Source organism: Sus scrofa, chromosome X, assembly GCF_054392235.1.
Source record: "Sus scrofa isolate SSC_HxYL_T2T_F1_AM1 chromosome X, Sscrofa_HxYL_maternal_Yorkshire_Landrace_v2.0, whole genome shotgun sequence".
NCBI lineage: Eukaryota > Metazoa > Chordata > Mammalia > Artiodactyla > Suidae > Sus > Sus scrofa.
This window is the reverse complement of record NC_139401.1, coordinates 50,197,669-50,220,109: the sequence shown is the minus strand read 5'-3', so window position 1 is coordinate 50,220,109 and position 22,441 is coordinate 50,197,669. Positions and strand designations below refer to the sequence as shown.

Below are 22,441 nucleotides of genomic sequence, written 5' to 3'. Positions count from 1 at the left end.
GGAAGTTGTAATTTAACTGTTTGTTTTTGTGTACTGGCTTTTGTTGCTCTTATAATACCATTGCTTCTAATCTTCCCTTTTCTCTGATTTACACCTGGCCATCTCATACTATTACAATGCCCTGCATATAGTATATTCATAGCTATTTATTGAGTGAAAGGTACAGATTGAATGAATCTTATAGATTGGTTTTCTCAGTTGAAAATGTCTCCAAAACATGACTTGATTGGATTTTTTTAGCTTTGTTAAACATTTACTGGGTAGTCATTCATTCATTTATTAATCTACTAAGTGACAGCTCCTATGCTGGCAACAGGAATGCAAAGATAAATAGACAAAGTCCCACTCATGCATATCTCACTCCAGTGGGGAAATTGTAAAGAGAGGTGTGTTGATTAAGGGTATATGCAAGATACAGTGGGGACACGAAGGAGTGATGAGTTTTACTCTGGGGGAGGGAACAGCTGAAAGGCTTGACAAGGTAAGTGACATTTAGACTGAGCTTTAGGGGATATGCAGGGAGCACCCATTGGCAGAGAGAACAATTTGAGTCAAGGTATCAAAGGTCTTGAATGGTAGGGAAACTGTAAAAAGCTTAACATGGGTAAAGCATGTGGGAAGCCGAGAGGAATATTATGTAATGTCATGGCCCTGGTAAGAGGGACTGGGTCCTAGAGGTCTTGGATGATGGTTAGGTAAGGGTCCTAGGGGTCTTGGATGTTGGATGTAGGTAGATTCTGAGTTTGAGGGAGATTGCTCTGGCAGCAGTGTGAGGAGGGAGTGGAGGGATCTAGTAGGATAAAGTCATAATTTAAAATATTTTTAATTTATGAGATCTTCAAACACATAAAAGTTTGAAAATAGTATAATGAATCCCCATGTACCTGTTACCTGGCCTCAACAGTTGTCAACACATGGCTATACTTATTTTATTTATATCCCACTCCCTCCCTCCCTCATCATCATCATCATCATCATCATCATATTGTTATTATTATTATTATTATTATTATTTTGCTTTTTTAGGGCTGCACCTGCGGCATACGGAGGTTCCCAGGCTAGGGGACAAATCGGAGCTACAGCTGCCAGCCTACACCACAGCCACAGCAATGCCAGATCCGAGCTGCGTCTGCAACCTACACCACAGCTCACAGCAACACCAGATCCTTAACCCACTGAGCAAGGCCAGGGATCGAACTCGCAACCTCGTGGTTCCTAGTCAGATTTGTTTCCACTGAGCCACGACAGGAACTCCCCTCTCTCATTATTTTAAAGCAAATTCCTAAATGAATCACAGATTGGCAAAGCATAATTAATATCTAACAGATATTAATTGACTCTCAAGTCTGGCTATGCAGCCAAATCACCTGTGAAATCTTGAAAAAAAGAGAAGGTTCTCACCTCATATCTATTGAGTCAGATAATTTGTATGGCCAGATATTTTTCGTTTTCAAATTAAGTGTTATTTGATTTTGCACAGCCAGGGTTGCTAACTCCAGATTTAATTTTTAAATACATTTTTTGGGCGCTATGCCCACAGGATATGGTAGTTCCCAGGCCAGGGATCAAATCCGTGCCATAGCAGTAACAATGCCAGATCCTTAACCTGCTAGGCCAACAGGGAACTCCCTAAGTAAATTATTTTTAAGATATTTTTTAATTACCTCTGACTTTTGACATGTATTTTCCTGAACTCACCGAATGCTACCTGTGGCTCTTCTGGGTGACGTTCACCTGTTATTGGGAGGGTTTTGTGTGGTTAAGTTGTTGACAATTCAAGAGAGAGTGTTAGTTTAAAGGCTGATGTCTTAATTTTCTGCTAGAGCTGGACAAGACTGAAAAAATACTTCCATCTTTGAAATTGGATAAGGTGAGATGGAGAATAACCAACCAGTCATTGTTATAATTGATCTTTTGCACCAAATCCAGCCACAATTAAGGAAGGGGATGGGAGAGAAATCATTCTTTATTTTTTATGGCCAGATATGGAAGTTCCTGGGCTAGAGGTTGAATCGAAGCTGCAGCTGCTGGCTTAGGGCCACAGCCACAGCAATGCTGGATCCAAGCCGCATCTGCAACCTGCAGCTTGCAGCAATGCCAGGTTCGTAACCCACTGAGCGAGACCAGGAGTCAAGCCTCACAGACAAACCTATGTTTGGTTCTTAAGCCACTGAGCCACAACAGGAACTCTGAGAAACCATCCTTAAAGGGTAGACTAAGATTATTCCAGAGCACCAAAAATGTATAGGCAAGGAGTCTCTTCCTCTCCTCTTTAATAAGCATAACTTTCATGCAGGCATTACTGTTTTTATTTTTTTTTTCTTTGGGAATGCTAGGAAGGGCTTCTTGGCATGCTGCCATTTCCTCTCTATTGGCAAAACTGATTTACAACTTCAGTGAGGCATATTTTTTTGCCTTAATTCTTTTGTTGCCAGTGTATCTCACTCTAAGTAATTGGGAGTAATGACCAGAAGGATAATTCCTGGTTCTACAGCTCCCCAGATCTATAGGGTAGATGTGTAGGAGGCATGGTCTCAAACACCATTCTTACCTCCATAGTCAGTCAGTGTTGGAGGTTTCACATTCCTCCTCCTCCTCTGTATCTCTTCCCTTATTATGAGTATACTGCGGTAGAGAAAAGCACCAAGAGCGAGCCTAAAAACTTAGATCTGAGGTATAGTGTTTTCAGATTTCGAAGGAGAGACCCTGTCAAGGTATTTCAGTAGACTATTTTCAAATTTGGCTTGACGAGTAAAGGTTATTCCTCAGTTGCTTTATTATTACGTCTTATCATCAGTGTCCAGTAAAATCTAGGTCAGCAATCCTCAGGGCCATGTTTTATGTAGCCGAGGATAAGGATATCAGTGTCCATAGCAGGAGGTAGCAGGGTGGACTGTGCATATAGACATTTTGTGTACTGTGGAGTCGTGGAGCAAATTTAGTTTGAATCTAGGTTCTACCACTTGCTTGGTATGTGGCTACTCTTGTCCTCAGAAAACCAGGGATGATCTTCACCTCCATGTTAAAAGTATTAGAGGGAATGCATTCTAGTTGGTCAGTAAATGTTATTTGTTGCTATTATGATGGTAAGTGGTTCTTAGAATATTTGTTTGATTGGTATTAATGTAAATAATAGCTGGATGGAAAGGCCTCATAATCAAGTGGTATCCCCTTTAAGAAATCAGTTAATGGTGATGTTTCTGCCTCTAAGCAAATGGTGAATAGTAGGCTGGGTTTCAAGATTCACCTTGCTGTTGCCTGACATGATGGATGCATGGTCTGGGCGTTTTTCACCTGAATTTACTTTGAGAAACTGCAGAGAGACAAAAGGCAAATATAATCAAGTATTATGCTTTGTATTTGTAGGACATTGGAGTTTAGTGTTCTCTAAAGCATTGCTTAAAAACCCCCATAATGCTTTTCCATGATTTCAGTGGGAATTTTAGGCTGGCTTTGATTCATTCACACTCCCGTATATGTGTGCAGCCTTTCTTAATCTACCAATAATAAACCAATAAATGTTGAATGCTTGCTGTGTGCCATACTTCAAGATTTAAACAGCATAAGGTATAGGAAAGAAACTTCAAGAGCAGACAGCAGCCAATCCAAGGCATTTGTTTAGACAGTATTGTTCTTTTTTTTTTTCCTGTCTTTTTGCCATTTCTAGAGCCACTCCCGCAGCATATGGAGGTTCCCAGGCTAGGGGCCAAATCGGAGCTGTAGCCGCCGGCCTATGCCAGAGCCACAGCAATGCAGGATCCGAGCCGCGTCTGCAACCTGCACCACAGCTCACGGCAACGCCAGATCTTTAGCCCACTGAGCAAGGGCAGGGATCGAACCAGCAACCTCATGGTTCCTAGTCAGATTCGTTAACCACTGAGCACGATGGGAACTCCGACAGTATTGTTCTTAATTTGATGCATGCCCTTTGGCTCAGGGACTACTGTTTTCTACCTTAAAAACTGTATAAAAGAAAAAGTTCTCATTATAGATGAATGTGTGATTATAGCTCTGAAAAGCATGAAGCATAAATAAAACTATGTGTTATCTTGCCACCTAGAGGCAACTACCGATAATGATAATGCTGTATATTTCATCCTTTCCCAGGGTTTTTGTTTGGGGTTGTTTTGTTTTGTTTTGTTTGCTTCTTCACCCTGTGGCAGACATTTTCTCATTAATAATCAAGATGTCATAGGTACAGGGTACAGTGTGAGCACATAGGGAGGGACACTCAATCAAGTTTTAAGAGCTTAGGAAGAGGATTGTTCTAATTCTGGTTAGTACTATTTCTGCAGGTCAAAATCCATCTGACTGTTCATTATGTGAAGATGAAATAGTAAGAAGCTAAACAGTCCCTTACCTTCAATTTTCTTAGGGATTTTCTTTCCATTATCTCCTCTTCCCCTCCCTTACCTTTTAATGAGACCCTATAATTCTCTGCTTGCACTTATAGTCAGCCTTTTCAAAAGAGTGTTCTACACATGCCATCTATATTGCCTCACCCTCTATTGATTTCTTGATTCATTCCCGTCTGGCTTCCTTTCCAACCACCCCACTGAAACTAATGCTTATTGAATTATCTCTAGTCCCAATTTCAATGGACATTTTTCTGGACATACCTCATTTTGACATTTGACCCAATTGATCAGTCTCACTGTCTTTTGTCTTTCATGATAACACAGTGAACTAGTTTTACTTCTACCTTACCAGCCTCTCCTTTGCTGGATTCTCCTCTTTAGCCTTGCCTTTAATGTTAGATCAAATAAGTCAAGTTTTGGGTCTCTTTCCTTTATTCTCTGTAAGTGATCATTTCCAGACCCATGGCTTCAAGTACTGTCTATATGCTGACAATCGCAGATTTTATTCTCAGTGCATACTTCTTTCCTGAACTCAGTTCTACAAATATTTGCACACATACTATGTGGAAGATGCTGTGCTAGATACTGAGACCTTAACAACTGTAGAAAGTCAAACCAGTTATATTAATTGATATTTGCAATGCAAGAAATAAAGCCAGGGGTACTATCACAGAAAAATAACAACTAGACTAGTTTTAGGTAGGTTGCCTTGGGAAGCCACTTTGGGTTTTAAGTCAGTTCCTCAAATAGAACTAGCTGTGGGAGGAATGGGAGTGTGGAACAGAAGCATTCCGATAGGAATGGCACCCTAAACAGTCTAGAGTTCAGAAAGAATTTAGAGTACTCCAGAAACTAAACAGAAAGACTGATGTGGTTGTGCAGGAAGATTGAAGAGAGTTCCAGGAGCCAAATCATGCCAGGGCCCTCTGGGTCATGGTTAGAGTTTGGAAATAATTCTAGGGAAACTGTTGAAAGGTTTTAAGGAAGGAAGTAACATGAGCTGATTTATGTTTTAAGAAGATTACTTTTGCTGCTCTCTGGAGAGTGGATTGGATGAACGTGAGTATGGAAGTGGAGAGATAAGTTTCACAGTTGAGGAAACAGAAGTGCACCATATGCTGATTTGTCCATGCTCATACAGTAAGTGATATATGAGGGATTCTAACCTGGGTTTCCTGATTTGAAGCCTGTATTATGATCTGTTGCTTTCTCAAACTTCAATATATGAGTCACCTGAGGATCTTATTAAAATACAGATTGATTCTTAGGTCTGGGTGGGGCCTGAGATTTGGCATTTTTTATAACTCTCAGGTGATGTCAGTGCTGCTGATCCTTTGACCATACTTTGAAAAGTAAGGCCAATCTACCAGTACATTCACCTGATGTTGACCCAGATTTGGGAACTACAGTTGTCCTCTGCCCTTAAGCTGATTTCAGTGTTGAAAGTCATTCTAAATTTGATCAACTGGAGGTGATTACGACATGTAGAGATAGCTTGGTACACGGAGTTCTGGTATGACCTAACAAAGGCAGTAGGCCATTTCCAGGCATTTGTTTAGAATTAACTTCATTGCTTTTTTGGCCACACCTGTGGTGTGTGGAAGTTCCCGGGCCAGGGATCAAACCCGCACCACAGCAGCAACTTGGGCCGCTGCAGTGATGCTAGATCCTTAACCCACTGTTGAGTGCCACAACAGAACTCCTGGAATTAACTTCTTTTTGTTAGAGGCTTTTTAATGTATGTAATGGAATTTTCACTTATTTAACTTCTAAGCATTAGGTAGAACTCATTCCCTAGTTAGTCTTCCATCATTAGAGAGATTGACAGTATCTCAGCTTTTCTTACAGTATTTTTTTTTTTTGGATAATAGGATCCAACAATGTAGAGGAATCTCACAAATTTGTATTTTCATCTGCAAGCATTTATTGTTGTAATAAAACTAGTAAATAAAGTGAACAGCATGTTACTTAAGCATGGACTTGGGTGTCAGAAAGACCTGGATTTAGATCTTGGGGCCAACATTAACTAGGCAAGGTAATTTTCTCTGAGCTTCAGTTTTCTATCTGTAAATGAGGACAAAACTTGGTTTGAGTGGTGAGGATTATATGAAGCCCCCAGGCAGCATGTCTCAAAAGTATATTCTTTGTGATACTTAAATTGGACTTGCAGTAGATGCCACCTGAAAAAAACTGGTTCTGTGTCCTGATAAGTTTCCTTTACCCAGGATTTCTTGGAGCTGTTAGTAATGTCAGTGAGCCATGCGACTGTCCTAAAAGAAGAGAAATTTATAACATTTTCCAAATTATTGGAGCATGGCCCTGGTGGAGCAAGGTGCTCCAAAATGCTTAACTTTTGAATTTTCCTAATTGATGTCTCTAAGGCAGTGATATCTATCTTTTTTAAAACTGTAGGTGTTTCTTGCAGTTATAGAAACTTAACTCATGTTAAGTGCAGTATTAACCAACATGGGGACATATGCTCCTTTGTTCATCTCTTTTGGCTTGGTTAAAAATTGGGTTCCTGTCATCTGAATCTGTTTATGAATAGTTTGGAAACTGTGGCAATTGAAAAAACCAGATGCACTTGTTCTCCCAGAACCCTGTCAAGCATAGGCATGGGAGCTTAGCTTGACCAGTTAGATACTCACACTTGGGACTTTGCATCTAGAGCCACTGATGCAGATAACCTGAGACCCATTTAGAAGTCATACTGCCACAATCAGTAGCTTTCAGGCACCCAGAGTCTAGTGTTAGCAGAGGCACCCCCAACTAAGCTGTGTCTATGGGAGGTTGTTGGCTGTAGTTGCAGCCTGCTTAGCTTCCTTGGTTACTCCTATTTTCTGAATGTGGATCTCGCCTTCCTGTTGATTGCATGAGCTATCTTATCAGTTATCCTTCCAGTAAGTAAATCACTTTTTTGCTTTAGTTAGCCTAAGCCTATTGTTCTTAACCCAGTCCCTTGACTGGTACAAAATCATAAGTCAAAATAAGGTTTAGTTAAAGTGAGATACACACTTTTTTGTGTAAAGATTTGCCAGTGACTTCATCTACATTTTTTAAACCAGTAAAACCATTGTGAGTTATTGGCACAAGTTGGTGCTCTTGTTTGTTTTTTTGTTTGTTTGTTTTTGGCTTTTTTATTGTTGGGTTTTGAGAGGTCTTTATTTTTTTTATTTTATTTTTTTTCCCACTGTACAGCATGGGGATCAAGTTATCCTTACATGTATACATTTTTCCCCACCCTTTGTTCTGTTGCAATATGAATATCTAGACATAGTTCTCAATGCTACTCAGCAGGATCTCCTTGTAAATCTATTCTAAGTTGTATCTGATAACCCCAAACTCCCGATCCCTCCCACTCCCTCCCTCTCCCATCAGGCAGCCACAAGTCTATTCTCCAAGTCCATGATTTTCTTTTCTGTGGAGATGTTCTTGTGTGCTGTATGGTAGATTCCAATTATAAGTGATATCATACGGTATTTGTCTTTGTCTTTCTGTCTCATTTTGCTCAGTATAAGAGTCTCTAGTTCCATCCATGTTGCTGCAGGTGGCATTATGTCATTCTTTGTTATGGCTGAGTAGTATTCCATTGTGTATATATACCACATCTTCCGAATCCAATCATCTGTCGATGGACATTTGGGTTGTTTCCATGTCCTGGCTATTGTGAATAGTGCTGCAATGAACATGCGGGTGCACGTGTCTCTTTTAAGTAGAGTTTTGTCCGGATAGATGCCCAAGAGTGGGATTGTGGGGTCATATGGAAGTTCTATGTATACATTTCTAAGGTATCTCCAAACTGTTCTCCATAGTGGCTGTACCAGTTGACATTCCCACCAGCAGTGCAGGAGGGTTCCCTTTTCTCCACACCCCCTCCAGCACTTGTTATTTGTGGACTTATTAATGATGGCCATTCTGACTGGTGTGAGGTGATATCTCATGGTAGTTTTGATTTGCATTTCTCTAATCATCAGGGATGTTGAGCATTTTTTCATGTGTTTGCTGGCCATCTGTATATCTTCCTTGGAGAAATGTCTATTCAGGTCTTTTGCCAATTTTTCCATTGGGTGATTGGCTTTTTTGCTGTTGAGTTGTATAAGTTGCTTATATATTCTGGAGTTTAAGCCCTTGTCCGTTGCATCATTTGAAACTATTTTCTCCCATTCTGTAAGTTGTCTTTTTGTTTTCTTGTTGGTTTCCTTTGCTGTGCAAAAGCTTTTCAGTTTGATGAGGTCCCATGGGTTTATTTTTGCTCTCATTTCTATTGCTTTGGGAGACTGACCTGAGAAAATATTCATGATGTTGATGTCAGAGAGTGTTTTGCCTATGTTTTCTTCTAGGAGTTTGATGGTGTCCTGCCTTATATTTAGGTCTTTCAGCCATTTTGAGTTTGTTTTTGTGCATGGTGTGAGGGTGTGTTCTAATTTCACTCCTTTGCATGCAGCTGTCCAGGTTTCCCAGCAATGCTTGCTGAATAGACTTTCCTTTTCCCATTTTATGTTCTTGCCTCCCTTGTCAAAGATTAATTGACCATAGGTGTCAGGGTTTATTTCTGGGTTCTCTCTTCTGTTCCATTGGTCTGTCTGTCTGTTTTGATACCAGTACCACCCTGTTTTGATGACTGTGGCTTTGTAGTATTTCTTGAAGTCTGGGAGAGTTATGCCTCCTGCTTGGTTTTTGTTTCTCAGGATTGCTTTGGCAATTCTGGGTCTTTTGTTGTTCCATATAAATGTTTGGATTGTTTGTTCTAGTTCTGTGAAAAATGTCATGGGTAATTTGATAGGGATTGCATTGAATCTGTAGATTGCTTTGGGTAGGATGGCCATTTTCACAATATTGATTTTCCCAATCCAGGAACATGGAATATCTTTCCATTTCTTTACATCTTCTTTGATTTCTTTGATGAAAGTTTTATAGTTCTCGGCATATAGGTCCTTTACCTCCTTGGTCAGGTGTTTTCCGAGGTATTTGATTTTGTGAGGTACAATTTTAAAAGGTATCGTATTTTTGTATTCCTTTTCTAATGTTTCATTGCTGGTATACAGAAATGCGACTGACTTCTGAATGTTAATCTTATATCCTGCTACTTTGCTGAATTTATTAATCAGTTCAAGGAGTTTTGGGGTTGAGTCCTTAGGGTTTTCTATGTATAGTATCATGTCATCTGCATACAGTGATGGTTTTATCTCTTCTCTTCCTATATGGATGCCTTTTATTTCTTTTGTTTGTCTAATTGCTGTGGCTAGGACTTCCAAAACTATGTTGAAGAGCAGTGGTGAGAGTGGGCATCCCTGTCTTGTTCCAGATTTGAGTGAGAAGGCTTTCCGTTTTTCCCCATTGAGTATTATATTTGCTGTGGGTTTTTTTTTTTTTTTCTTGTCTTTTTGCTATTTCTTGGGCCGCCCCTGCGGCATATGGAGGTTCCCAGGCTAGGGGTCGAATCGGAGCCATAGCCACCGTCCTACGCCAGAGCCACAGCAACGCGGGATCTGAGCCGCGTCTGCAACCTACACCACAGCTCACGGCAACGCCGGATCGTTAACCCACTGAGCAAGGGCATGGATTGAACCCGCAACCTCATGGTTCCTAGTCGGATTCGTTAACCACTGCACCACAACGGGAACTCCTGCTGTGGGTTTATCATAAATGGCTTTGATTATGTTCAGGAATGTTCCCTCTATACCCACTTTGGCGAGGGTCTTGATCATGAATGGATGTTGGACTTTGTCAAAAGTTTTTTCTGCATCTATTGAGATGATCATATGATTTTTGACTTTTCTTTTGTTAATTTGGTGTATGACGTTGATTGATTTGCATATGTTGAACCGTCCTTGTGAACCTGGGATGAACCCAACCTGGTCATGGTGTATGATTTTTTTGTTATGTTGTTGGATTCGGTTGGCTAAGATTTTGTTGAGAATTTTTGCATCTATATTCATCAAAGATATTGGCTGATAGTTTTCTGTTTTGGTGTTATCTTTGGTTTTGGTAGAGAGTTCTTTATATATTCTAGATAGTATATATAGTTTGCAAATATTTTCTCCTGGTCGATTTTATAGTTTTACGTTTAAGTCCATGATATTTTTTGAGATGTAATTGACATATAACATTATATTAGTTTCAGGTGTACAACATAATGATTCCATATTTGTATTTATTGTGAAATGAGTACAATAAGTCACTACACATAGTTAAAATTTTTTTGTGATACCTTTTAAGATCTACTCTTAGCAACTTTCGAATATACAACACAGTATAACTATACTAATATATTAACTGTAGTCATCATACTGCATATTACATCCACGTGACTCTTCGTGTTATAAACGAATGTTTGTGCCTTTTGACTACCCTCACACATTTCACCCCCAACCCCTGCCTCTGCAGTCTATTTCCTGTACCTATAAGTTCTGTATTTTGGGGTTTAGTGTTTTTGTTTGTTTGAGATTCCACATATAAGTGAGATCATACAGAATTTGTCTTTTCTCTGGCTTATTTCACTTAGCATAGTGCTCTCAGGGTCCATTCATGTTATCACAAGTGACAAGATTTCCTTCTCTTTTGTAAGATTGAATAATACACATTTTATATATTTAGTAAATACACACCACATTTTCTTTATTAATCCATCAGTGAACACTTAGTTTGCTTCCATGTCTTAGCTGTTGTAAATAATGCTGCAGTAAACGTGGAGTGCATATACCTTTTCAAGTTAGCTTTTTCATTCCCTATAGATGAATACCCAGAAGTGAAATTGCTAGATCATATTTTTAATTTTTTGAGGAACCTTCATTCTGTTTTTCTGTAGTTGCTACACCAGTTTACATTCCCACTGACAGTGCATGGGAATTCCCTTTTCTGTACATCTTTACCACATGATGCATTTTGAGTTAATTTTTATATAAAGTGAGACTGAGAACAAAGTTCATCTTTTTACTTGTAAATGTCTACTTGATCTGGCACCACTTGTTGATAAAACTGTCCTTTGATTGACTCTTTTTTCACCTTTGTCAATCATTTGGGCATATTTGTGTGGATCTATTTATTGGTTCTGTATTCTGGTCCATTGGTATATGTGTCTGTACCTCCTCTGTTACTACATGTATAGTTTTGACTACTGTAGGAGTCGGGGGGGAGGTCTTAAAATTGGATAGGAGTGATTCCCTCCCTCTTCTTTTTCAAAATTGTTTTACCTGTTGTAGTTCCTTTGCCTTTACTATGTTGAATATTCTTAGTCCCTGAATATAGTATATCCCTTAGTATTTTTAGGTGTTTGATTTCCAAATCAACATTTCGTTGTTTTTAGCATACAAGTCCTTATATACTTTTGGATTTACAGCTGTGTATTACAGATTTTTTTGAGCAATTGTGAACAGTGTTGTACTTTTTCAATTTGGAGTCCATGTGTCCATTGCTGGTATACAGAAATATGATTTTGTGTATGTTTATCTTGTATCCTACACCTTTGCTGAGATCACTTGTTCTGGGAGGATTTTTTTGTAGAGTCCTTGGGACTTTACACTTAGATAATCCTTTGTTATCTATAAATAGGGACAGTTTTATTTCTTCCTTTCTGATCTGTGTATGTTACTTTCTCTTCTTACCTTATTTCAGTGACTAGAACACTATGTTGAATAAAAGTGGTGGGACCAGATCTCCTAAGAATTGTTCCTAATTTTGGAGGGAGAGCATTCAGTGATTTGGGTTGTACTGAGTTGGGGCTGATTTCTGCTTCCTGCAGCAGAGGAAGTCTTATAGCCTCCCACAACTGATGACAGCCACAATGATGTGACAGCCACTTGCCCCAAGTAATGGGTGTGAGGTTTTGTGAGAAAAAGCAAACCCGACTATGTGTACAAATAGCTCACTTATAGCTTCCACTACATGAATCAGATTGTTGCTAGAGTCCTGTTGGCCTCATTTGGAAGTTGTTGGCCGAAGGCATTTTGCTTATTTTCTGTTAGGTGCTGAGGTAAATTTTTTTTAAGTAATCTAGAATCATACCCTAAATGTGAATGTTAGAAGGAAAACATCTTTTTTTTTTCTTTAGGAGTGATCCCTACAGCAACATTTTAGAATGTATTCTGGATTTTGCACAGACTCTTTCTGAATGCTCATTGATTGAGTGGATGCTAGCCATATGGGCAAATGCATGTTATTTCTAAAATACCGAGTATGTTGGACTAGATCTAGACCAAAAGCTGCCTAAATTTATATTTGTGCTTGGTCAGCTGTATAGTATGCCAGCCTTCTTGGAGTAGAAACATTGACCTCTAGTGACTGCTGTATAACAAATACATTATTAGAAGTAAAGAGCTCTGCAGATCACCTCTACCTCTGCATATGTCCTAGTTGCTAATGGGGGGAGCTTTATTTCTCCCTGTGCCTTGGCCAGAGCATCGTAGAGGACCTTAGTAAAATGATTGTGTTCTGTACTCAGGACATTTCTAGTGGGAGTCTTATACTTCATTTGCTAATTTAAAAAAAATGAAAGTATTTTGTTTCCTTTGTTCTTATGACACAGTATATTTTTATTGGTTAAAACAGTAGAAGATATAGGAAAAACACAGGTAAAATAATAATATATAGTCATTTTAGTTAGAGCTAACATTTTTGATGCATACCCCTTCTAAGCTGTTTTCATTAGACATGGGTTTATGCTATTCATTCTGTCTTGTAACCTTTTTATTTCACCATGAACATCTTTTTTATTATATAATTGTGTGCAGTGTTTTTAATGGTTGTATAATGTTCTATTTTAAACCAGTCTTACTTTGGATGTTTGATCCTTTTTGTTTCTTCACTATTGTACATGGTCATGCAGTATGGATTCTTATGTTCAAATATTTGTAAACATCCTTATGATTTTCTTTGGATAAATTCCCAGAAAGTGGAATTGCTAAGTTTTCCAGAAAACTAAAGAATATAGTGAATTTTTCCATCCCAAGGTGTGTTAAAAACATTTCACTCCTATTTTCAAGTATGAGTTTGAGAAGTTTGGGAGTGGGGGAGCATTTTCATTTTGGCTTAAATTGGTTACAGGCTTATGTAACATGAATGTGGGCCAGTTTTATCTGGAGAGATTCTATACCCCCTCCCCAACTTCATAGCTGTGCCTCTGAGTTGGCCTGCATCATTAACTCCAATTTTACTTTAAGAATTTGTATCCTCTTTATTCTGTATTGTCTGTGTACAGGCATGTAGAGATTAAGATTGTACTTTTTAAGTTCTCACTTTTGGGGGATTTTCTTTTCAGATCATAAAACAGAAAATCGAAAACATGAAAGTAGACAGGACTAAACTGAAAAAGACACCTACTGAGGCCGTAAGTATCCAAAGTTTGCCTATTTTTTTCATTTCAGAAAAAAATCTTTGTAGCCATTCACTCATACTGATCTTCCAAATATATCATCAGAACAGCAATTTGTCTTGAAACAGTTGAATTTTCTTTTGAATTTCTCTTCTTTAAAAACGTGAATAAGCTAGTGATCGATGGGTAATGAGCACTAAACAGTTTGTAGCATTATGTCTGGCTGCTGTTCCTCTGCATTGAAAGGCAGTATGTTGTAGTAGGAAGAGCAGACATGGGTTCAGATTCTGTCTGTAGTTGCAGAGTCTTTCTCAATTTTTTTAGAAAATTAAAGCAGTAACACCTTTCTTAGTAAATTTCTTGTGAGGCCAGTGTTTCAGCTCTCTTTATTGCTGATTCTTAATCATACAGTTAAGCTTAACCTTATTAATTTGTGTATCAAGTGGCCATATCTGTTGATCCTGTGTAGAAATCCCAGCTCCTAATATTCTGTTGGCTAGCTTATGGTGCATTCTGAGATTAAGAAAGTATTGCATTGTTATGACATTCCTATAGACCCTATGTGCTGTAGTTCAAGAAGCGCAAGCTTTGGAATTAGACACGGGTTTGAATCTTACTAGATTTTGGTGTCTAAAAGTTTATTAACTCACTTCCTTTGCATTTTATTAACTTGCCTGGTTTCCATAGCTGTAAAATGGGGTTGATAATTTCTCCTTCATTGATGTGAGGCATTTTGCTTAGCCAGAGTATCTGGCACATAATTAACTACTTGATTTTCTAAATAAAGGCTACTTGGTCTTTTAAAAACTGTAACTACCTGGTGAGTATCACCCACAGGTATCGCTATTGATTTTTTTGCTGTATTTGTTACAGTCTTTAAAAAATAATCGCATGGGCAGTTTTCCTGCCCTTTTTTATTCAGCGTTATACTAATAAGTATGAGAAGTGCTGTCTTTCCACATCCTCTCCAGCATTGCAGATTATCTTTACAATTTTTGTTAATTAACGGAGAAAAGGTACTTCCCTGTTCTAATTTGCATGCTTTAATACATATATTTCCACATTTTTTGGCCTTACATCAGTTGTTTGCTAGTGCTGTTTATTTTGTATTTGACGTTGGAACATTACTTTCTTACTGAATTGTGTACATATTGAGTGTATTCATTTTACAAACCTGTTCATTTCCTTTTCATTTTGTTTTTTTGATGTGTTTTGGCATCTAGAATTTTTGACAATTATAATCTCAAATATTTTGGAAACCTAAGAGCAAAAAGAAAACTTGTTTGAAGTCATTAAACTTCCAGAATAAGTCAACCTTGTAGATAATTGGGGAAATTTCGTTTCTTTTTCTCTTACCTAGTGGATTGTTAATGACTTTGTTCTTGGAGTCACACTTATACAAGTTCTTGGCTCATGACATTTGATAGCTACTAGAAAATTACTTAGGAGAAACTCCTAGAAATGAAATTTTTAGATCATTGACTGTGTACATTTTTAAGGTTTGAAGAAGACACTTTCCTCAAGCAGCATGCTCAATTCCCCATGCTGTGGTCAATACTAGATATAATTTTTAAGAAAATTTATTTGCATTTTGGCCCCCTTTATTCATTCCCCCCTTCCCCTCTTGCCTCCCCCACTTCTGGCAACCACCAGTCTGTTCTCTGTCTTTATGAGCGTGGGTTTCATTTCATTTGTTTGTTTGTTTGCTTTCTAGGGCCACATTTGTGGCATATGGAAGTTTCCAGGCTAGGAGTTGAATCAGAGCTGAAGCTGCCAGCCTATGCCACAGCCACAGCAACAGAGCAATGTGGGATCCAAGCCGTGTCTGTGACCTACACCACAGCTCCTGGCAATGCCAGATCCTTAACCCACTGGGCAAGGCCAGAGATTGAACCTGCATCTTCATGGATACTAGTCAGGGTTGTAACCCACTGAGCCGCAATGGGAACTCCATGTTCTTTTTGTTTCTTAAATTCCATATATAAGTAGGATCATATGGTATTTTTTCTTTCTCTGAATTATTTCACTTAGCATAAAATTCTCAAGGTCCATGAATGTTATCACAAATGGCAAGATTTCATTCTTTTTTATGGCTGAACAGTATTCCATTGTATATGTGTACCATATCCATTCAGCTATCGATGGACACTTAGGGTGTTTCCATGTCTTGGCTATTATAAATAATGCTGCAGTGAACATGGGGGCTTATGTATCCTTTCAAGTTTTCATTTTCTCTAGATGAATACCCAAAAGTGGAATGGCTGGATCATATGGTAGTTCTGTTTTTAATTTTTTAAGGAACCTCCATACTATTTTCCATAGTGACCTCACAAGAAAGACATTTGTTGATCACATTATGTATTGGCAGCTGTGCAAAGTATTTTCTTCCCTGGATTTGACATCTTTATTGGAGCAAATCAGTATAAACCATGGCAATTGGTATGCAGCCATTGAACTGGCAGGTGCTTTCTTTTGTGTTACCATGAGTAAGGAAAATCACATTTAGTTTGCATTTATGTTGCAGGGACAAGACGGTAAAGATACACTTTTGTCCCTGGTGCATCCTGCAAACTGCAAGGCCCAGAGGGATCTTTATACTCCTGATAAAACAACATCATACTGGTTATGTCAAACAGATACCATTGTGCCACCTCAGTCTTGTGACCAGAAAACACAGACACCTTAGATGCCTTAGATATATTCAAAGGTTGAGAGCCTGACACATCAGGACATTTTCTAGGGGTCCAAAGGTCTGGGATGTCGGGATTTCCCTTCTAAAGAGAGAGACAGGTTTCTACATCTTGTACCACACACCATGAAGAAAGAGGAGCAGTGTGTAGGGTGCCTCTTTGAATTTTGGAGCCATCATATATCACATTTAGGCATGTTTTTGACCCATTTACTGGATAACTTAAAGTGGTAGTAAGGTTTGGATCTAGAAAAGACTGAAGGGTTCAGGCTATGATGTAAACTGCCCTACTCTGTGGACATTATGACCTAGTAGATCCAGGTGTCTGACTTAAGTGTCAGCCAAAGATGCTATATGATGCCTCTGGCAAGGCCCAGTAGAATCACAGCTAAGACCTAGAGGGTAGAGCTTGATCATGCTGTTCTCTGCCAATAGCTATTTAGGAAAGCAGTGTCTGGCTTGCTACTGGGCCTTGATAAAAAAGACTGCGTGATTATGAGATACCAAATGATTACAGGACACAGATGTTTGTCATGAACTAGGTGCCATCTGGTCCACCGAATCATAAAATTGGATCTTCATATATATAGTTGCAATCCTTTGGAAATTGAAGTGGTGTATTTGATAATAGGCCTGAGTAGGTCCAGAATGCACAAGTGAACTGCATGAGCAGATGGATAACTCCCATGTTACCTGTTTCTACTGTTTCACCACCTCTCCCTCAACCTGTGTGACTTCAAGAAGAGGAAGAAAAAGTGCAGGCCTGTTTGTGGAAAGATTTTATACCAAGAATTTTACATCACTTTAATTCCACAGAAATTGGAGGTATCTCTTAATAATGCTTACTTTAAAGAGAGGAAAGGTTTTGGATTTAGCTTTTTAAAAAACCATTTGCTCTTAAGTCCTTATTGTTCCACATTCCATTTGGGGTGCTGAAAATACCCCTAGTTTAAATCTTGGAACATTGCTGGATAAATTGGTTGTATTAATTCATTTTGCAGAAGATGATAATGAGCTTTGAAGAAGTAGCTTACCAACTACCAAATTCTGAAGCCCATGCTCCTTGTAATAGTCTGCTGTCTTTCAGTGTTTAAGCTCCTATTATATAAGATAGTGCTTTATGTACGTGTAAACATTTGAGCTTCACATTTCCCAGATAGTTCTTAGGTCTTTTTTTCTTGCTAAGAAAACCGTGGCTGAGAGGTTGGATTTGCTTGGTAAACATCAAGCTAAAAACTGAACCCAAATTGTTTGGTTCCAAGTCTAGGCCCATTCCCAGGATACCATACTGCTTTTACAAAGTTAAAGAGCAAGTATAATCACTTGCAGCTGCCATCTTAATATAAGCTTCTCTGCCCCAGTCCCTATCCCTTTCCCCTCCCCTCCATTTTCAGAAACTTTACTGTGAACTCTGAATCCACACCTTGTTACCTGACACACAAGCCCTTTCATCAGTAAAAGAGAGCAGGAATATACAGAAGTAGAAATCCCAAGAATGGAGTCCTAATTTTACATAGTTCAGAAGCTCTTTGCCGCCTATAATTGTGTGGTTTAATACTGCAGAACAATAAGAATGTGTATGTGTAACTGGGTCACCTGGCTGTACAGTAGAAAATTGACAGAACACTGTAAACCAGCTATAATGGAAAAAATAAAAATCATTATAAAATAAAAAAATAACAATAATACTGCAGAACAATATAGCCCATACTAATCTTATCTTTGTGAATTAATGAGGGTGTCTCAGTGTTTCTCTAATTAAACATTTCTTATCAGGCATTCTGGTTAACTTTTGGGCCATGATACAGATTCCTTCATTTTGCTTTTATTGATATTTAGCTTTTTCCTTTATTTCTGTTTTCTGTACCCTTCCAAGTAGTTTGTCTATATCTACAAGTTCATCCAGTTAAAAAAAATACACAGGTTAATTTCGTTATAAGATTTCCATATTAATTTCAAATGATTGGCAAATTTCCACTTAAGTAGTGCATTCTGTCAAAAGTTAAATTGTCGAGTGTGTTGGTATAGGGTTTTTTCCTTGTATTCCTTCTCATTATTTTATGTTTCCCTCAAACTCCAAAACACCCTTTTGTGAATACCTGTTTGTTTTTCTCAGCCTGCAGACTGCAGAGCCTTAATAGACAAACTCAAAGTTTGTAATGATGAGCAACTCCTCTTGGAACTGCAGCAGATCAAAACATGGAACATTGGAAAGGTATATAAACCCATACTCCCAAAAAGATGGGCTCTCTGGACTAAGTACATCATTTTATATGCTCTGATATGGAAAAGAAACCACAATAAGGTAGCCTCGCTCAGCAATTAAGCGTCTATTTTAATATGTGTCTGGCACAGCTCTAGATCAGGAACTTTTAGTTTGTGAATGGTTGCCAAGGAAATTTTGAAAGACAAGAAATGTAAAAGGAATATTTTGCTAGCCGAGGATGAAGAATGTTGTTTATATACAAGGTAATAAAGAATCTCAGCCACAAAATTTTAGTTTGACAATATGAGTTTGAGATAGTCTCAGGGTTTTTACTTTTAATTTAAAAGGCTCTTCTTTAGTTAACTCTAAAAATGGACACTTTTGAAAAAATTCATTCTGGCAGGGAAAGTCCTTATATTTTTAGACCTCACACTGTTGCCAGAATTCTCTCTCTGAAGACCTAGCTAGGGGTTTTGTGGTGTCTCCTGGTGTTAGCACATATGTATCTTTTTTTTTTTTGGTCTTTTTTGCCATTTCTTGAGCCGCTCCCTCAGCATATGGAGGTTCCCAGGCTAGGGGTCGAATCGGAGCTGTAGCCGCCGGCCTACGCCAGAGCCACAGCAACACAGGATCCGAGCCGCGCCTGCGACCTACACCACAGCTCACGGCAACACCAGATCCTTAACCCACTGAGCAAGGCCAGGGATCGAACCCGCAACCTCATGGTTCCCATTCGGATTTGTTAACCACCGAGCCACGATGGGAACTCCAGCACATATATATCTTGATGGGTATAACAATGAACTCAGGTCCACATGGCTCAAAGTATGATCTTTCTCATAGGTGCCTGTACTGATCTGGGGTTGAAGAGAAGCAAAGGTGCAAAGTGAAATTCTCTAGGCATCATGCTCAGCAATGTAGCAAAGCTCAGCTGTAAAGCACCCACACAGTACTTCTACCTTATTCTTATATCCTCTTCTTTTTTTTTCCCTGCTCCAGTGCGAGTTATATCACTGGGTGGATCTGTTGGACCGCTTCGATGGAATTCTGGCAGATGCCGGACAGACAGTGGAGAATATGTCATGGATGCTCGTGTGCGATAGGCCAGAAAGAGAACAACTGAAAATGCTTCTCTTGGCTGTGTTGAACTTCACAGCCTTGCTCATTGAGTACAGCTTTTCCCGGCATCTGTATAGTTCCATAGAGGTAGGAGAGGTTCAGGCCTATGTGATCTGTTCTTAACTAGAATTGTTCGTGTCCAGAAATAAGGAAATTACTGTTTCTCTCTAATGATTGCTTGTTTCCTTTTCATTATGGAGTTTTGGTGTTTTCAGCGTCAAAGACAGTGGTAGGATATTTCTAAAGATACCCTTCACTGGGTTGATGGGAAGGTTCTTTTTACTGTCACCTTCACCTTGTCTTTTAAGATTCAAGAAATTAATGAGAATGTATCGAAGTATCGAAATATTCTGGATTTTCAGGAATTGATCTCTGTCCCAGGTTTTTAGAGCAGCCCCAAATTACCTTTAAAACATTAGATGTAGTTTAATTTCCTTGACACATTACTTTACTGTACCTTCTGCTCTTCTAAGTTTTAGCATGCTGTTTTTCAGTCTCTTCTCCCCCTCCCCAAGATGTATATTAACAACATACTATATATTCTTTAATCAGGTGGGTGCAGCAATCAGTGAACTTTTGAATTAGTTAAAAATCAGTGTAAGAAGAAACTCTTACTTTATCCTAGACTTTTTATCATCATTGATTTAGTGCCCTGTTATTACATGTTAATTTTTCAAAGTCTTCTTTAAAAGAATCAGAATCAAAACGGGTAGAAAGTAAATGGCTTAAGAGAAATGCCATAACCGAACTAAAGACCTAGCACCTACAGTTTTACATGGGAGGTGGATAAAAAGTCTGTTAAAGATGAAATAGATAAGCTGCAAAAGGAAATCCATAGCCTTTCAGATAATCAGCAACCAGAAATACTTTGCATCATTTCCAACTAAATTATATACTGATTTTAACACAACCAAATGTTTGAATATGTTGGTGAATTTCAGTTATATTAAAAGGCCAAAGTAGTCACTGTCAAGCTTTTGTTACCTACACTGTGTAACGTAACAGACATAATTGGTTTTTTGTTTTTTGTTTTGAGTTTTTTTGTTTTGTTTTGTCTTTTTGTCTTTTCCAGGGCTGCACCGGCATATGGAGGTTCCCAGGCTAGGGGTCTAATCAGAGCTGTAGCCGCCAGCCTGTGCCACAGCCACAGCAGCCAGGGATCCAAGCCACGTCTGCAACCTACACCACAGCTCACAGCAACGCCAGATCCTTAACCCACTGAGCAAGGCCAGGGATCAAACCCAAAACCTCATGGTTCCTAGTCGAATTTGTTAACCACTGAGCCACGACGGGAATTCCCTGTTTTTGTTTTGTTTTGTTTTTTTGTTTTTTTTAATGGCTGCAGCCTCTGCATATGGTATTCCTGGGCCAGGAATTGAATCTGAACCACAACTGTTACCTATCCCTGCAGCTGTGGCAGTGATAGATCCTTTAACCCACTGCACTGGATCAGGGATCCATGGCACTGAACCAAGCTGCTGCAGTTGGATTCTTAACCCAGTGCACCATAATGGGAACTTCCCAGACATAAGTGTCATGACACCTATTGTTATTTTTGGGTTTCTTTGTTTTTTGTTTTGCTGGGTTTTTTTGTTTTGTTTTGTTTTGTTTTTGCTTTTTAGGGCTGCACCTGTGGCATATGGAGGTTCCTAGGCTAGGGGTCTAATCGAAGCTACAGCTGCTGGCCTACCCCACAGCCACAGCAATGCAGGGTCCAAGCCGCATCTGTGACCTATACCAGAGCTCATGGCAATGCTGGATCCTAGACCCACTGAGCCAGGCCAGGGATCAAACCTGCACTTTCATGGATGCTAGCCAGATTTGTTTCCGCTGTGCCACAAAGGGAACTCCGTTTTTTTTTTTTTTTTTTTTTTTTTTTTGTCTTTTTAGGGCTGCACCTGCTGCATATGGAAGCTCCCAGGCTGGGGTTGAATCAGAGCCACAGCCACAGCAACGTTGGATCCAAGCATCGTCTGCAACCTACACTACACGTCACAGCAACACCAGATCCTTAACCCACTGAGCGACACCAGGGATTGAACTAGTCGGATTCATCACCACTGAGCCACGACGGGAACTCCTATTATTTTTAGTTTCTATGTGAAGGACCCTGTGCTTTAATTAACTCCAGTTTTATATTTATTGTAAGGATACAGAAGGAGCATAAAATTATCTTAGTCTATACTTTTAGTCTGTTTGGAGACTTAATGTTCTTGAGCTCTACTGTTTATTGAAATACCACATTTGTCTCTTTTGTAATCTGTTTCTTCCAGTGGAGACACCTATGCAATTTTGATTTCCCATTCAGTTTTTTTTTTTTTTACTTTAGTTGAACACTTTGGCTTGCTGTTAGATTGTAAGCTTCTTGAGGATAAGGATGCATGTTGTAGGTGCTCAAGTATTTATAATTTTTTTTTGTATTGTTTAACTTTTGGTAGCTTTATAAATGTTGATAAATCTATTATTCCATTGGCATTTTTAAGTTTTCAAAGTCTTGTATGCCTGATACCATAAACTTGCCCCCCAATTTTTTTTGTGCCCTATAGCATTTGACAACTTTATTGGCTTCCTCTGATATGCAAGTGGTGCTGGCAGTCCTTAACCTTCTGTATGTATTTAGCAAAAGATCAAACTACATCACACGCCTTGGATCTGACAAGAGAACCCCACTGCTAACCCGGCTGCAGCATTTGGCAGAGGTGAGTCATGGATGAAGATTTGGAAGGGCATAAAAGTTGGACTGTATCATTCCTTTTCAC

The 22,441-nt window shown here is 38.9% G+C and overlaps 1 protein-coding gene across 33 annotated transcripts in view; it reads left to right on the top strand.

The window, feature by feature from the left end:
* HUWE1 (HECT, UBA and WWE domain containing E3 ubiquitin protein ligase 1) overlaps positions 1–22,441 on the top strand; it is a 162,342-nt gene that overhangs the window by 20,562 nt on the left and 119,339 nt on the right. For all 33 annotated transcript variants that reach the window (XM_085007951.1, XM_085007938.1, XM_085007956.1 and 30 more), the window contains 4 exons: positions 13,615–13,683; positions 18,474–18,572; positions 19,563–19,769; positions 22,229–22,381. In XM_085007951.1, coding sequence (XP_084864077.1) covers positions 13,639–13,683; positions 18,474–18,572; positions 19,563–19,769; positions 22,229–22,381 — 504 coding nt within the window. In that variant the 5' untranslated portion in view covers positions 13,615–13,638. The remainder of the gene's footprint in view (positions 1–13,614; positions 13,684–18,473; positions 18,573–19,562; positions 19,770–22,228; positions 22,382–22,441) is intronic.